The sequence below is a fragment of the Tyto alba genome, unplaced genomic scaffold (assembly GCF_018691265.1).
Source record: "Tyto alba isolate M040663 unplaced genomic scaffold, T.alba_DEE_v4.0 Super-Scaffold_48, whole genome shotgun sequence".
Taxonomy (NCBI): Eukaryota; Metazoa; Chordata; class Aves; order Strigiformes; family Tytonidae; genus Tyto; species Tyto alba.
In genome coordinates, this window is record NW_024881324.1 from 14,165,267 (window position 1) to 14,179,871 (window position 14,605).

The window sequence follows — 14,605 nt, forward strand, 5'->3', positions numbered from 1 at the left end:
GGTTTACGGCACTGGCAGAGAGCGGGCAGGCAGCACCTTGCGCGCTCCAGCCCGGCGTAGCCGCAGCCCCTCCCGGGCGCACCGGCAGCTCGGAGAAGGGAGGGGGAAGGAAGGAGAAGGCGACCGCGACCCCGCCGCCGGCGCTTACTCATTCCCTCAGGAACGGGGCGAGGCCGGGCGCCCCGCCGGCCGCTACAGGTGTGGGGGGGAGGAGGGGGTGGGCAGGTCGGCGGCGCGGGGGCCGCTGGGATTTGTAGTCCCGGCGGGCAGCGGTGCGGCGGTACGGTGCGGCGGCGCAGACTACAAACCCCAGGGTGCGGCGGGGGCTGTAACAGCGCTGCGGGGGCGGTGGCGGGAGGCAGTTCCTGGCGGCGCGGCCCCGCAGCTCGCCGCTCCCGGGGGCGGCCGAGCGGAAACCCGCCTCCAGCCGGGAGAAAGCCCCGGCCAGGGCAAAGCGGGGCCGGGGGGGGGTGGGGGGGAGAGATGCGCCTCACCCTTCCCAACGGCGGCTAAGCCGCGGCCATCCTTATTTAACAATTAGCTCGTCCCCAGTCCCCGTCCCCCCACCCCGGCAAGCACGGTCCCATGCACGCTGACCCGCCGCCGGCAGCTCGCTAGCCGGCAGTCGCCGGCTCCTCCCGCGGGGGTCGCCTAAGCCATGGGGAATGGGATGAACAAGGTAATGCCGCTCGTCGTTGTTGCTGTCCGTGAGTGCCGGGGCGCAGCGGTCGCCGGTGTCCGTGTCCGTGTGTGTTTGTGTGTCCCCCACCCCCCCCCACCCGCGGGCCGTCCCCTCCTTTGTCTCACCCCTGGGCGGCGGGCGCCCGCTTAAAAGAACAAAGCCCAGGGCGGGAGAGGCATCTCCCTTCAACTTCGGGGGTCCCTCGCCCCGGGGTGGGGGGGGGGGGAAGGAAGGAGACGGTGGCTGCGCCGCTCCCTCGGGGCGCGCCTCCTTCGCAGCCGCAGCGTGGGGGAGGGGGACACACACAGGACACCCTGGTTTCGGTGATGCTCGCCCGGGCTTCCCCTCGCCGGGCGAAGCGAGCCGGCGGGGCTGGGGCCAACCACCCGCCGCCCTCCTCGCCAGTGCCCCCCCCCCCCCCCCCCCCCCCCCGCGCTTTGGGGCAGAGCCAGCGACCCCTTGACTTGCGGCAGGACCTGGAGCATCGGGCTGTCACCCCGGCCGAGCGCGGGATTAAATCATTTAACTTCTTCATCCTTCGCCCCCCCGCATCCCTTTCAAAGCAGGCCCGCGCCCCCGCGGGGGGGGGGGGGGGTGTCTGCCCACGCCCTCCCGTGCGAGCACCCAGGGCGCGGAGCCGGCGGTGGGTGCGGGCTGGCCCCGCGGCCGGTGGGACAGGAAAGCGCTTGGCCGCAGCGGAGATGGCAGCGAGGAAGGAAGATGGATCTGTTTTGCAAAGGGTGTGGGCTTTTTGGCAGCGGGGATTTACTGTAAGCACCCATTGCCCTGGCATGGTGTGGTGGTTGTCAAGGGACAACTGTGATTTTTCTCAGTATCTCCACCTCTGTTTTAAACCCAGGTTTGAAAGTGTGGTGGTAACTAGCCTTTTATATATAGATTACTACGAGGACAGAAGTTGAGTCATCTCTTCTGTCTAACATCCTGCTTTGAGTGCTTTGGGAGTAGCTTTGCTGCGAGCGTGGCCTCCGACGAAGCAGAGCTGAGCTAGAAATAGCTGCTCGCAAATTGTCCATCCTTGCCTCTGGAAGTCAGACTGGTGACCTTCCAGAGTGCTTGGCATGCTACCTGGGAGGTGAAACCTTTTCATCCTATGGATAGAGACATTGTAATACACGCTTTAGGAAGGGAAAAGATCTGGCTGGTTAGTCCAACCAAGTTAGCGGGTAGGAGGTAGAACCTCCCTTGTGTCCTTCTCGCCATTTTTGGTTTCAAAGTCTGGGGATAATGTGATATGCAGCCACTCCCTGGAGGTGCCTTCTAGGAGTGGCCAGTTAGGAAGAAACACAGCTGGAGAGACTTCTTTTAGAATTCTGGTATGTTTGTAGTATTTTTCTGGGAATGTTTGAAATTATCAAAACATTTAGAGGGACAGGATATGGGATGCCGAAGTTGTAATCTGGTGGGGAGAGGAAAAAAAGGACAGTTCTCAACCCTTTGAAGTTTAGCACTCTGTATTACATCTTGCTATGATACCATGTGGTCAAGAATTGACAATCTGTGACTCTGGGCAATTTGGTCATTTTAATTCTGTTAAGCGTTGTTCTGACCCATACCAACCAGAGCTCTTGAGACAAGCATAGCACTGCTTTGGTTTTTCTCCTCCCTTATTATGCCTGTATCCAAGAGGATGAAATGTTCAGCAGTTTGGGAGGAGCTGGCTCCTTTAAGGAGGCTACAGCCACATTGGGTACTGGCCATCAGGGTTTATTTTTGTAGGGGTCCCGCGTGTAGGTCTGGTACTTGTCACCTTCAGAATGTGCCCCTGGATCATCTGTTCCTTTTGATCTTGTGAGTTGGCGAAGGCCAGGGGGCAAGAGGAGGTGTGGAGTCATCAACGCTGATGTTGGTGGCTAGTGGCTTGCCTTTATTTTGCAGTCTATCAATACAAATTGCCTTAGTTTCCAACTGAAGTGTGTTTTTTGTGGTAGAGCTATATGTGGACGATAGGAGAAAATAAGCAGCTTATCAGATGGTGGATTATTTCATTTAGGGAATCTCTTTGTACTGACGCCAGGGAAGAGGATTAGTGGTGACCTGTAATGAGTATGGTAAGGAGAAGCTCCGAAGATTGCTACAGCTGCTGTGGCTGCTCTTGGATGCTGAGCCTTTCTCAGTGGCATGGTCGCCTCCTATTTTTCTGTCACATGATATTGATGTATTTCGTAGCAAATAGCAATCGCATCTGACTTCATGCAGCCCTTAGTGCTGACCAAGGGCTGGAGGCCTGGCATTCTTTTTTAGGTGGGGTTTGCCATTTGTTGCTAGTTTTCTCTGTAAAATTAACTGTGCCTAGTTTTTTTCCTTAAGTCCACCCAAGTCTCATGACTTTTCCCAAATTAAACTGAAAGCACTGGTTCATAAATACCCTTCTTATTCTGCTCAGAGAAGGAGAATTGACTAGTGAGTGAGCATTGACTTAGCTACTGTTAATTTTCAGTGGTTTACTTTTTTTTTTTTTTTTTTTTTTTACATCTTTTAAGTACAGAATGAGTAATGGGGTCTGACTTAAACTGTCTGGGCGGCCTGATTTTGTCTTCACGTTTAATGTCTAACTTTGACTTGCATTCGAAGTTCAAGTTGAAGTCTGTGGTTGAAAATTACAAAGATGTTTTCAAGGAGCTGAAGTCTAGCGGCTGAGATGGTGACAAGAGATTGTAGTACTTAGATTTGATTATCGGTGAACAGGATATGCTTAGTGAAGAGTTTTTCCTGGGTTTTAGTTCTTGTTTGTCCTGTTACAGTTAACTGCCCGTTATTCATGCAGACTCTTCTCAAGGGGTGAGTTGAGTGTTATCTCTACAAAAAAGGGCGGATAAGCCACATTCGTTGTAGGAGCTGATTCATAAGAAATGTAAATCAGCGTGAATAGTTACAGTTGATGGTACCAGTTCTATGGAAGCCAGGGAAGCTGCACCAGTTCACGTCAGCAGCAAATCCCTCTTCCTGACCTGTGCCACTCCTATACCACTGGACAAGGTGGGCTCATCTGTTCCTTCTACAGCGCCTGGCTGTCTCTGCAAAAAGCCCCACAGATTTGACTGGAGCACCCATCAGGACTAGTGCATCTAGAAGAAGCTTTGGGCAAGGAGTTAGATGCTTTATTATAAGCATGTGTCTGTACAGGAAACAGCAGCAAGGTAACTCTTTAAGCCATTTTCCAGAGAGGGCTATTTTCAGGGAGGACTGATGAGAAGCATTAGCCTGTCCCGTTGCACAGCTCTGCCTTTGTGCGAGGTGGTGAACATGAGCTGTTCCCATGCGAGATGGGAACGAAGGCAGGCGTTGCTGTCCCTGTTGCTTGGTTATGTACTCTTCTACATCTGTTGTTTAATCCGTGGTCATTTTTTCAATGTTTCGGATGATATAGAGAGGCTACTATTTTTATTCACAAAGCAGTGGTTGAAAAGTTCACAAAAACAGCCACCTTATTTTTCTTCTCTTCTGACTCCCACCCCTTCTCTCACACGCCCCTAGCAGCCATCGGCCTTAATTTTGTGCAGCCTGGAGCTGCAGTTGCTGAAGGCAGTGTGAGATGACACAGCTGAAAGTTCCCAGCCATAGTCTAGTGCAGAAGTATTAGTCAGCACGGCATGAAGATTCACTTCTTTCCAGGTAGCTTTCACCCATAGTAATGTTTCTTGCTTCTAGAATGACTAGGACCACAGGGCTAACATCTGTACTTGGTTGCACGGTGTCCTAATTTTCAACCTAGCATACAGCTTTGCTTCATGATGCACAAATTTGAGCTTTTGGATTTTTCCTCCTTTGCCAACAACATTCTAAGAAGCCTCATTTTTGCAACCCACCAGTGTTTCTTGGTATCTTTAATTTATAATGTCTGACCTTATTGACTGTGACTAGAATTTATGTTTTTATCCTCTCTTGAGAGCACATATTTGATGCAGAAATAATATCCTGGAGTCTAAAATGCTATAGTCTACAGTAGTGATGGTATGATTTGAGATTTGTGCTGCAGATAGGAAATACCAAACAACTATTTAAAAATGTCAGAAAGGCTTTTTTCATTTTTTGATTTTTTTTTTTTCTTAAGCTTGAGGGAGGTGGCCGAGGTGATCTGGTTGGTAAGATTCATTCACCACTCGACTCTCTTTTGCTTTAGAGCATGTTTTTTGTTTGCAGAATTTGGCCATTGGCAATGGTACTTGAGTACTCTGCTTTCCGGAGCAGCTACCTGCTTCTGATTCTTAGCCTGGGATGGTGGCTTTTGAGCTGTGCTTCTAGCAGAGTCATCAAGCGTGCTTAAAATAATGAGTCAGTCCATGAAACCATGAGTCTTGTGCGTGTGGAAAAGGACAGCAGAATGTTGTAAGGGTTCTTTTCCCTACTTGATACCCTGGCATCGGAAACTACCCCACTGGGTTTTTTTGCTACCTTTGTATGAACGTTGAATTTGTACAAATAAAAAATGAAGAGGCAAGGAAAAGGGAGAAAGCTGTCTGAGTTTATCAGTGAGAAACTTACAGGTGCCTGTTTGTACCAGACTAAAGAACCATTTTCTTGTCGAGCTGGTGATGCTGCGCAGCCCTTAATTTGTAAGCTGTTCAGGGTACAGCAAGGGTCCCAGGGAAGGGGTCTTTCAAAATCGATGGCAGAATTGAGCCCCATGGTAAGAGCTGGTATGACACGGCAGGGAGAGAGAGATCACCCAGCAAAGCTGAGAGGGAGGAATGTTTGCACAAAGCTGTGGGGAATGTAAGAAGTGCTGCAGCCATTCTGTTTTCTGCAAGGCTAGATAAAGAACAGTGAACACGATGTTTTTATCGAATGAAGGCCCTGCAGTTAAGGCAGATCAGAAGTTATTTTGCAGGCCCTTCTGCCAGCCTGCTAACCTTTGCGTGGTAAGCTGGGTTGCCTTTCAGCAGGAAGGCTGTGGCGAAACCGAGACTGGGGTGATAATCCCTGATGAAAAGTCCTTCATGACTTTCGGAACTTCGCGGCTGCCAGACCGAGCAAAATGGGTGGAGTTTTCCCTTTAAATAGCTGCGCCCGAGAGACTGTTGCTGCTGTTGTGGTGACACTTGGGTGTTGCTAAGGCGTTAGGAAGTCAGCGCTGACATATCTGTATTGGTGGTATGCTCTGCATGCACCAAAGAAAAATAGATTGTATGGTCTCATCCCACAGTTCGGGTCTCTTCAAAGGATGTGGGCGTGGGTCAGAGACTTCAGGTGGCCGAGAATGAAATTCTTGGCCAGAAAGTGTGTGTTTGGTGTGCTGGGGGGGGTTTTCCATGTCCTTACCGCCGTCCCCAATTTGAGAGGGTTGTGAGAGGGTGGGAGGGGTAGCACTGCAGTGTCACTTGCCTCTCCATATGTGTGCATGCACAGGTCCTCAGGCTGACCTTGAAACTCCCCAGTTAAAGAAAGTCCTGTAACTGAGACCTGTGCAGGCTTCTGGGAGTGTTGGGGTGAGTGAGCAGATCTGGGAGAGAAACATGCAATTTGAGGACTTGCATCAGTTCTCTTTCCGTGTGAACACACAACTCGTTGTTTGCAGTGATTTCCTCCATCGAAGAGCCCCACAGAGCTGCAGCCCTGAGTTGCATGGCTTGGCACTTCAAAAAGACTTCAAGGATGTCATTTTGCAGTGCTTTGTCCAGCTAGCTTAGCAACTTTAGGCAAATTACCTTTTCTGTATGAAGTTTCATCATTAGTTAGATGAGGGTGACTCTTATCCTGCTGCGGGGGTGGAGGGGAGGCAGGGGAAGGGGTGTGTTGCAAGGCCCACTTAGTATTTGTAAACCACTTTTTCTATCCTTGGAGAGGCCCCATTAGGTGAGAGTCTGCACGATTAACAACCCCCAGCTGTCAGCGAGCGCTCTCAAAGCACAGCGTACCTAGAGCTATGTAGTTTGAGAAGGTTGCAAAGAGGCACAAAATGTTGTCAGCGCTTTTTAGACTGCATTTGACAATAGCCTGCTAAAGTAGTATGTTCCATCCTGTATGCAAATTGAACTTTGTCAAATTGTCTTACCACAAGATATCTATATTTGATACTATATTTCTTTCTCACAGATTCTGCCTGGCTTGTTCATTGGCAACTTTAAAGGTAAGATTAGTTTTATCATTATCTCTAGGATTACTTAGCAGGGGTCTTAAGGTGTTGTTTTGCAGGCCTACTGAATTCTCTGACATCTCTGCAGCTTCTTTAACCCCATCTTGCTTCATTTCTGGATTCACCTGGTAGCACTTCAAGAAGAACTTGTTTGCTCTCACATCTGTGTGCTGTGCTGCAAGTACTTTAAGAAAAGAAAAATGAACGCCATCTCCTCAGAGCATGCTTCAGCTGGAATTCCTAAACATTGGCCTGCCTTAAATGATTCCTGTGCTTGGCAGGCAAGCCTGTGAGCCAGGCAGATTCTTTGTAAGGCTTTTTTCAAGCCCTCCTTATAAGTAAAGGCTTAATATGCCTCCCGCTCATTGCTTTCATTATTTTCATTATTTATATCAACTGCTAAAGAGTTCTGTTATCACTCTTTGCGAGTCTGATAGGTCTGCAGATTGCTTTCTGACCACTGATACTCGCAGTGTACGTGTCGCAGATGTAAGATTCTCTGGATTATTTTTTTTTTTCCTTTTACATGAGACTTATTTTTTGTGTATAGAAAGACAGAACCATATTTTGAAAACACAGGATGCTTTATGTAGACATCCAAATAAATGACTTGTTCTCAAAGCACTCTGTTAGCAGCACTTTCAGCTGACTGTCCCTATTTAGAAGTAAGCCAGTGGTGCCCGTGCAGTTGTTTCGATACATGTAGACCTTGTATTTCCTATACCTGGGTAGAACAGCAAAGCAGGACTCATAGGAGCTACTCTGGTATCCTGCCCTTTCTGGTCTGATACCACAGCTGGCCTGTTAAGATTGGACAACGACTGCACTGGATTTAGATGGTGCTGCACCTCCTCTCTGCCTCATGCCCACCCTTCCTTCCCTGCACCCCCCCATCCTGAAACCTGTGTTTTTAGCCCAATTTACCTGCCTCTGGACCTGCTGACCCATGTTGCTGGTCCAGTGCTTGCTGCCCCTTGGGAAGTAGAGCCGATCACCTTGAGACACAGCCTGGAGGTATATGCAAAGTTAAAAGCTGAATTTTGTCACACTGGGTTGCAAACACAAGTACAACAGCTAGTATGTGAGAGGGAGTTAATCATGCCATGGTAAGGAAAACGAGAAGGTGGAAGTGAGTTTATACTGGTGGAAGTAGTTAATGAAAGGAGAAAAAAGAAAGAAAGCAGGAAAAGAGGAAAATAAGGGGAAGAAGATGGTTTTGAAAACATTTTGGACGGACCATTGCATGGGCCAGTGACAAAACTAACTTGGTCACAGCCATGTTGCTTCCTCTTCTTGTTTTCTTTTTTAATTTTTCTTTCCTGTCAAGTAATTTAGGAGGGGGGAAGGATGCTTGATAGGGGAGTCCTTTAGCTTTCAAGCTGTCTGGCAGGGTGGGCAGGATGGGCCCAGGGAACGTGGCGTTCAATCTGTCCCTCCGGCTGTGGCCATCCTGCTGGTTATGCCCTCAGTGGTCCACCCAGGGGAGCGAAACTCAGCCAGAGCATCTGTTTCATGGTGCAGTTCTGTTTTCAGCCGATGAACATTTTGACCAGCTGAGGGGAGTTGGGCAAGGTTGCGGAGTGAGGCAGCGTCGCTGCTAGTGCCAGGGCCTGCAACCCTCTCGCTCGTGCTGCTCTGGCCACTCGGCTCTGCGCCTTGCAAATGGTCCTTAAATGGCATGGCAGGGCACTTCTATGCACAGAGCGGGGGCAGGTGAGTGGGCAGTCTTTCTGGGACTCTAGCTGAAAAAATCAGAGTCTGAGAAGCTTCAGCTGCCTCCATAAAAGAGACTAAGCATGGGTTGGCTTTAATCTCAGTGTTTGTGTTACAGAGTCTGTTTTTTAAATTGATTAAAAACACAAACAAAAGGTTGGTTTATTTATTGCTATGACCTTTACTTGCATTGCATTTAATAATTATGTTCTACCATCATGAGTATCTGTTATAATCTCAAATTAGCTGCTGTACCTGGAGAATAAGAGAGAAGATTGGTGTTGCAGTGCTTCCCAGATAAAAAAGCAAATTTTTCTAATTCTATCTTTTCCTGCATTCCCTGCCCCTCAACACCCGCCCTGCCCCACTGTTTAAGAGCAATTGCAATGGGCTCTCTGTGCAGTGAATTCATCCTATTTAGGAACAGGCTGTTGGTTAATCACCAGTGTATTTTTCTGGAGGAGTTGCATTACCGTGTTCTTGGGGCATGTTCTGATTCGTGGCACTTTTGAAAAAGTGACTAATGAATGTTGAGGTCTGCCATAAAGGGGATGGTTGACTGAGAAATACTCAGCAGCATAAGCATTTGGGATTGGTTAGGGTATCCTGATTTGGGCAGCGGAAATGTTTAGATACTTTTAAAGACATGGGTTTACAAAATTATTTCCTGTAATGTACTTCTGAACAGCCTCCTATTTCTTCAGCTTGAGAGCAATAGCTTGAATTGAATGAAGTTGCACCTTGTCAGTAAGAGGAGTAACACGGAACCCTGGTGGTGTGCGTCTGGCCTGGGCACAGGGCTGAGGCTTCCAGGCACCCTCTGGCTCCCTGTGTGGGGAGGGTGAGGAGGGTAGAGAGGAGGGAGCTTCTCCAGAAGGTGAGTCAGGGGAATCTCTGAACTGCTCTGATCTGCCCTCTGGAGGATAGCCTCCCCTCCTTTCTCCAGTGACTCTGCAGGGCGCCTGGGCAGGCAGGGTTTCTATAGCTAGGTTGAAATACCATTCTGAGCACACTCCTGTCTCCCTGCTGCATGGGAGACCTCTGGGGACACTGCCAGCCTGGGAAGAGGCACAGTTGTTCCAGATGTCCAGGTGCCTTCCTGGTGAGTGGAAGCAGGATGTTAAAGATGTTAAACGCTGAAATCCTGGAGGGCCGTTGTCTGGAGAAGGCATTTAGCAATTGCTCTGATTGCGGAATTATTATTCAATATTCAGCAATATTTCTACTTTATGTGTAGGATTTCTTACTGTCTTTTTAGGCCAAATCAACTTAACAATCCATGACAGAGGAAGTGTAAACTCATCCTCATTTGACTGGGAGATAAACCGAGTCCCAAGAAAAACCTGAGAAATAAATCTGTGGCAGAAATGGCAGTTGAGCTTGCTGCTTCTGTTTTGGCTGCTGTGCAAACCTCTAGGCAGTGAGAGGTGCTTCTGTAACCACTTTAGGGTAGAAAGATATGTGTAGTCCTGATTATGGAAAACACTGAAGTATGTGCTGAAATCCCCCTGAGTCCACGGGACTTCAGTATGTCTCTGGAAAACTTTCTGAAAAATCAGAGATTTCTGCATGTGCTTAAGTGCTTGTTATCTTATAAGATCTGATTCTGCTCATCAGTAACATATTAAAATTGTGGTATGTTCCTGAGAGAGTGTATTTGAGATTGCACAGCTAGAGGGCAGAAAAATTCAAGAAGAACCACAAATGTCCATACAAAATACCAAGACTGAGTTTGGTCTGAAAGCCCAGAAGGAAACCGAGCTCTCAGGCTTCTTCAGTGAAAGTTAAGGAGGAGTTGTTTCTTTGCAAACTGGAGAGTGGGGGGCTAAGAGAGAAAAATGAGGAAAGAGAAAGAGGAAGTTAACTTCTCGCCTCTAGCTTGGGGGAAATTTTGATTTGTTCCAGTTGTACCTTACAGATGAAATTCCATCCCCTCAAAAGACAAAGAACTGATTGTGGGATTGCATGCCCACATGTCTTCTGCACTGGAAACCTGATGTCCCTTGAAAGACACCTGTGCCCATGATGAAAATAGGTGCTTTGTTCCTTAGAAGACTGATACAACAGGGCTTTTTGGCTTGTTTCTCTGCACAAATGGAAAAAATACCATTTATTTTGATAGGAGATTCTAAATGGGTTCTTGCTTGGTTCCAAACCAAGAGGTGTAGCAGTAGTGAGCACCAGAGACTCAAGAGTATTTCTACCTTGAATGTTAAAGAGCTTGTGTCCTTCCTTGCTTGTAATCATATTTGGAAGATTCAAGTTTTTCCAATGGAATATTTGGGGGCTTTTTGATTTGAAGGGGAAAGCCACAATATGAGGTTTAATTCCCCCCAAAGAGTCCAGTGTTGCTGTGGATGAGCAGGAGAGCCGTGGGAAAGTTCCTGCCCTTCCTGTTGCTAAATGTATAAAAAGGAGGTGCCCAGCAAGTGGTTCTGCTGCGTTTCTAGATCCAATCAATGCCTGTTATCAGCTGCTTATTTTTTTTTTGGGAAAAGGTCCCTTTTCTAAGGCTTTATTTCAGGTACTGAAAGCAGGAGAGGGTGAAGATGCTGTTCCCTTTTTCGGGTTCATCTTTTGAAGGAAGACATTTCATAGGTATTCTCATGAAACAGAGCACTGGACCCTTTTCCCCATCTCTCTCACCCCCCGAAAAGGTTGTTCTGAGAGGCTGGGACAAAATATGTGTTAGAACATAGTGTGAAGTGGGGACAGGAGATGTGAAGAACTTTTTGTTTGTGTACTTAGTTTCTGTGTGTGTGTCTCTGTAAGTGCGGATCACTGGATTCTGGAACAAAGCTCTCCTGAGGGGAAGCCATTCTCATTAATAGCTCTTAGTGCTCTGAACCCCTGGAGAGGAGGTTCTCCTTCAGGTGTGTCTCTCTAGTTCTTTCCAAAGCAGCAAATAAAGTGTAGACAAGAAGTTGCTTTATTTTAAAAAAATAAATAAATCTGTTGATGATGAAACTTCAGTCCTTATACATCTGCATATTGAGACTGAAATACTGTTGTACATACTAGTCTGACTTGCTTTCTCTAAGCATTTACCTTGTTTTTGTATACATAACCTAACATTTTATACTGACAACTTAATACTTACTAGCTTACTGTATTATAGGAGCATGTCTGTCTTTTCAGACTAACAACAAAGTCAGAAATGTGGGCTTTGGAGGAGGAGGCAGGGAGGATGCCTTCAGTTTGGGATAACTGGCTAACGGGAGGAAAGATGACAAAATGAAAATAAACTAAACTAGTCTCATTTATTTTATGGGGACACTTAATCTTCTAAATTCACAAGCGAGTTGCAGATCAGAGCCATATCACTGTAATGCTTTTTTTCCCTGTTCCTGGCAGGATGCTTTTGTATTTTGTTCTTAGCAGTAAGAGGTGGAAAAGATCCTAGAGCTTTTTCTTCCCGTCTGACTCTACAAAGGGAGAAATCCTCATTCCTCACCTTGCAACTCTGTGGAAGTACTAAAAAAAAGAGGGAATGGTTGTATGTACATTTGAGACTTTGTCAGCCTAATACTGGAGTCCTTCAATCATTGACGTGTCTTAATCAGAGCGGTTGGAGCAGTGTTGTCTCCCTTTTGCACGCAGGGGATGGAAGCACAGTGTGCTGGGTGGTTTGCTCCCCAGGCACACAGTAAGGCTTCCCAGAGCTGCAGGGAAACAAATCCTGACAGCACACAACCCACCCCTCCACCACTTGTCTTACTTTGATGACTTTGCCATTGCTTTTGCAATTAAGTGTTTGCAGCTCTCTGCATATAAATAGAGGTTAAGCTCGGAGTCATAGAATGAAATGGAGGGAAAAGCAGCTACATATGCGTGTGGGAGGGAGAGAGGAAGACTGCCCCAGTGTGAATTGTGTCCTTTTGTGTGAGGAGTTTCCTGAAGGCTTGACTCAGAAGTCAGCATCAGCTGAGAAGCATTTTGCTGTATGAAACAGAATATTAGGTAACTTACTGTGAAGAATAATGCCACATTTTGGGGGACCCTTGAAGGTTGCACAACATGGCCTTTGATAGATTTATTTCATCTTTAAATTCGGAAATGGGGTGTTTCACACTGATTTCAAAATGTGAGCTTGTGTGTGGTTGTACAGCAGTGTACTGCAGTAAAGAAGTTGGAATTGCTGTGTTGATGGTGATTCTTCTGGCTTTTGATGGTCCTTTACACAACCCTTTATTTTTTTTTTGTAATTCATGGTATGAGAGTATGAGACAGTGAGTGACAAGATATCTCGTTTGTACTGCTGTTTAAATAGCTTTGTCTGTAGTATCTGTAGAGACTTATGACAGGTGCCAGGGAAACCAGGGGAATTTCCCTTTTACGAACTGCTTAAAGCTTAGATCCGGATAATACAGTCATTGGCTAGGAAGCTTTTTCTCCTCTACTTCTGTGGTTTGAATGGTCGTTTCCTAAATATATTAAGCACCTGCTGGTTTCCCTGGGATGTAGGTTTGGGATAGCCACTTCCAGCTTGTCTCTAGGAATATCTGATACCTCACTGACTTACTGTATAGTTTTGATTTGTTGAAATTCCTTTAGCCTAAGTCCTTGCTTAACTGAAGAACTAAAATCTTTCAGTCCTTTTGAGTTGTACTATGTCCGTGAGGCCTTTCAGACTGGTTCATAGCAGTCAACGTTTAATTTGGATCATATCTCCTTTTAAAGCTGCATGTCTTCTGTGGCAAGCCATTTCTTACCATGTGGATCATATTGACCGTTAGAGACTGGGGTTTCACTGGGCTAGGTATGCTTTACACTGAGTTCCAGCCACCAGGCTCTGAAATCTGCCCTTACCATTTGGGGAACAGCAAGCAGTGATTTTTTTTTTTTTTTTTAGGTAGTCTTAGACTGGCTTCTGGGCTTCCAAACTCTTTCCTGCTTAGGTGTTCTCTGAGGAATCAAGACTGTCCAATAAACTGTTAAAAAAATCTGAAGGTCAGGTGGATTAGAAGACTTCTCCTGGCAAACATTAGTGTTTCTTCTTTGAAATGCTCACACTGAGATTTTTAGGAAATTTTATTTGTTCTGTGAAGCTAGACCTTAATTCTGTTTTGGATGGAATTTGTGTTAAGTCTCTCCTGAAGGATTAGGCATCTGTGCTGATTGTGCAGGCTTGACCAGTAGTAAGTGAAATCAGTGCAGTTTTGACTCTCCATTTCTTTTAGCCATAGAGAAGCTTTCATAATTGGATTAGGTTTAAATTTTATTGCCTGTTATTGTGCTCATGTGGATCTTGTCTATGGGGCGTTATAACTAAACGTACAATTCCTCTTTGTGATGTAGCAAAGGCATTGAAACTATATGGTAGAGTGGAATAAGATGAAGCAAGAGATGCTAATTGAACTCTTGCATGTACATAAAGAATGTACAGGTGATGCTATTGTTATTTTTGTACCTAGAGAGAGCCGGTTTGAAACCTTTGTGGTCAGTGCTCTTTTTTTGTGTGCAGCCAGGCTAATGTGAACAGATTGTATGGGCAGATTTGGAAGGCAGGTGTTCACATCACAAAACCACTGCTGTAATTGCTATGGTGTGCTGTGCCAGTCTCAAGCGAAAAGGTCAAAAGTAAATGGGCACAGACTAACTTTTACCTGTATTAGTGATTCTCTGAGGTAATTTTCTGGCAGGCTAATGGTTTAGTTTGGGGAAAGTTGCTTACTGATGACAGCTACTCTGTTTTGCCTTCTTTCTCATAGAAACAAACCCATGCTTTTCACTATCTAGCATAAAATTTTCAGTTGCCTCAGGTTGCTTTCCAGTTTTGAATGTTTGAAACCTCTTGTTTACAGGTCTAGGAACCACCTTTTCACAACTATACTTCCTTTCTGTAGTATTTTGCTTTTTCATATGTTCAATATCTTTATCGTCGTGATCTCTCTTCAGACTTAAAATTATGGCATGTATTGGCTAAATGCACATTTTTCCTTACCAGTCTGCAGGACGTAAGAATCTAGTTACCGTTTTGGCTTGCCCATTAATACCTCAATTCAAGTGATATGGTTGGCTTAATTTCTCAGACCTGGATATCACAAAATCTATCTCCTAAGTGAAAATACATCTTCTGAAGGGGGGATTTGTGGGTAGAGATGAGGTAAGCTATT

At 46.4% G+C, this 14,605-nt stretch overlaps 1 protein-coding gene across 2 annotated transcripts in view; it reads left to right on the forward strand.

Annotated features, from left to right (window-relative positions):
- The window catches only part of DUSP22 (dual specificity phosphatase 22), an 86,512-nt gene that overhangs the window by 39,577 nt on the left and 32,330 nt on the right, over positions 1-14,605 (forward strand). The window contains exons 1-2 of one of the 2 annotated variants that reach the window (XM_042806700.1): positions 371-679; positions 6,737-6,770. In XM_042806700.1, the coding sequence (XP_042662634.1) occupies positions 659-679; positions 6,737-6,770 (55 nt within the window). In that variant the 5' untranslated portion in view covers positions 371-658. Of the gene's footprint in view, positions 1-370; positions 680-6,736; positions 6,771-14,605 lie in introns of those variants that run through there. The other variant, XM_032991947.2, reaches the window with a different exon arrangement.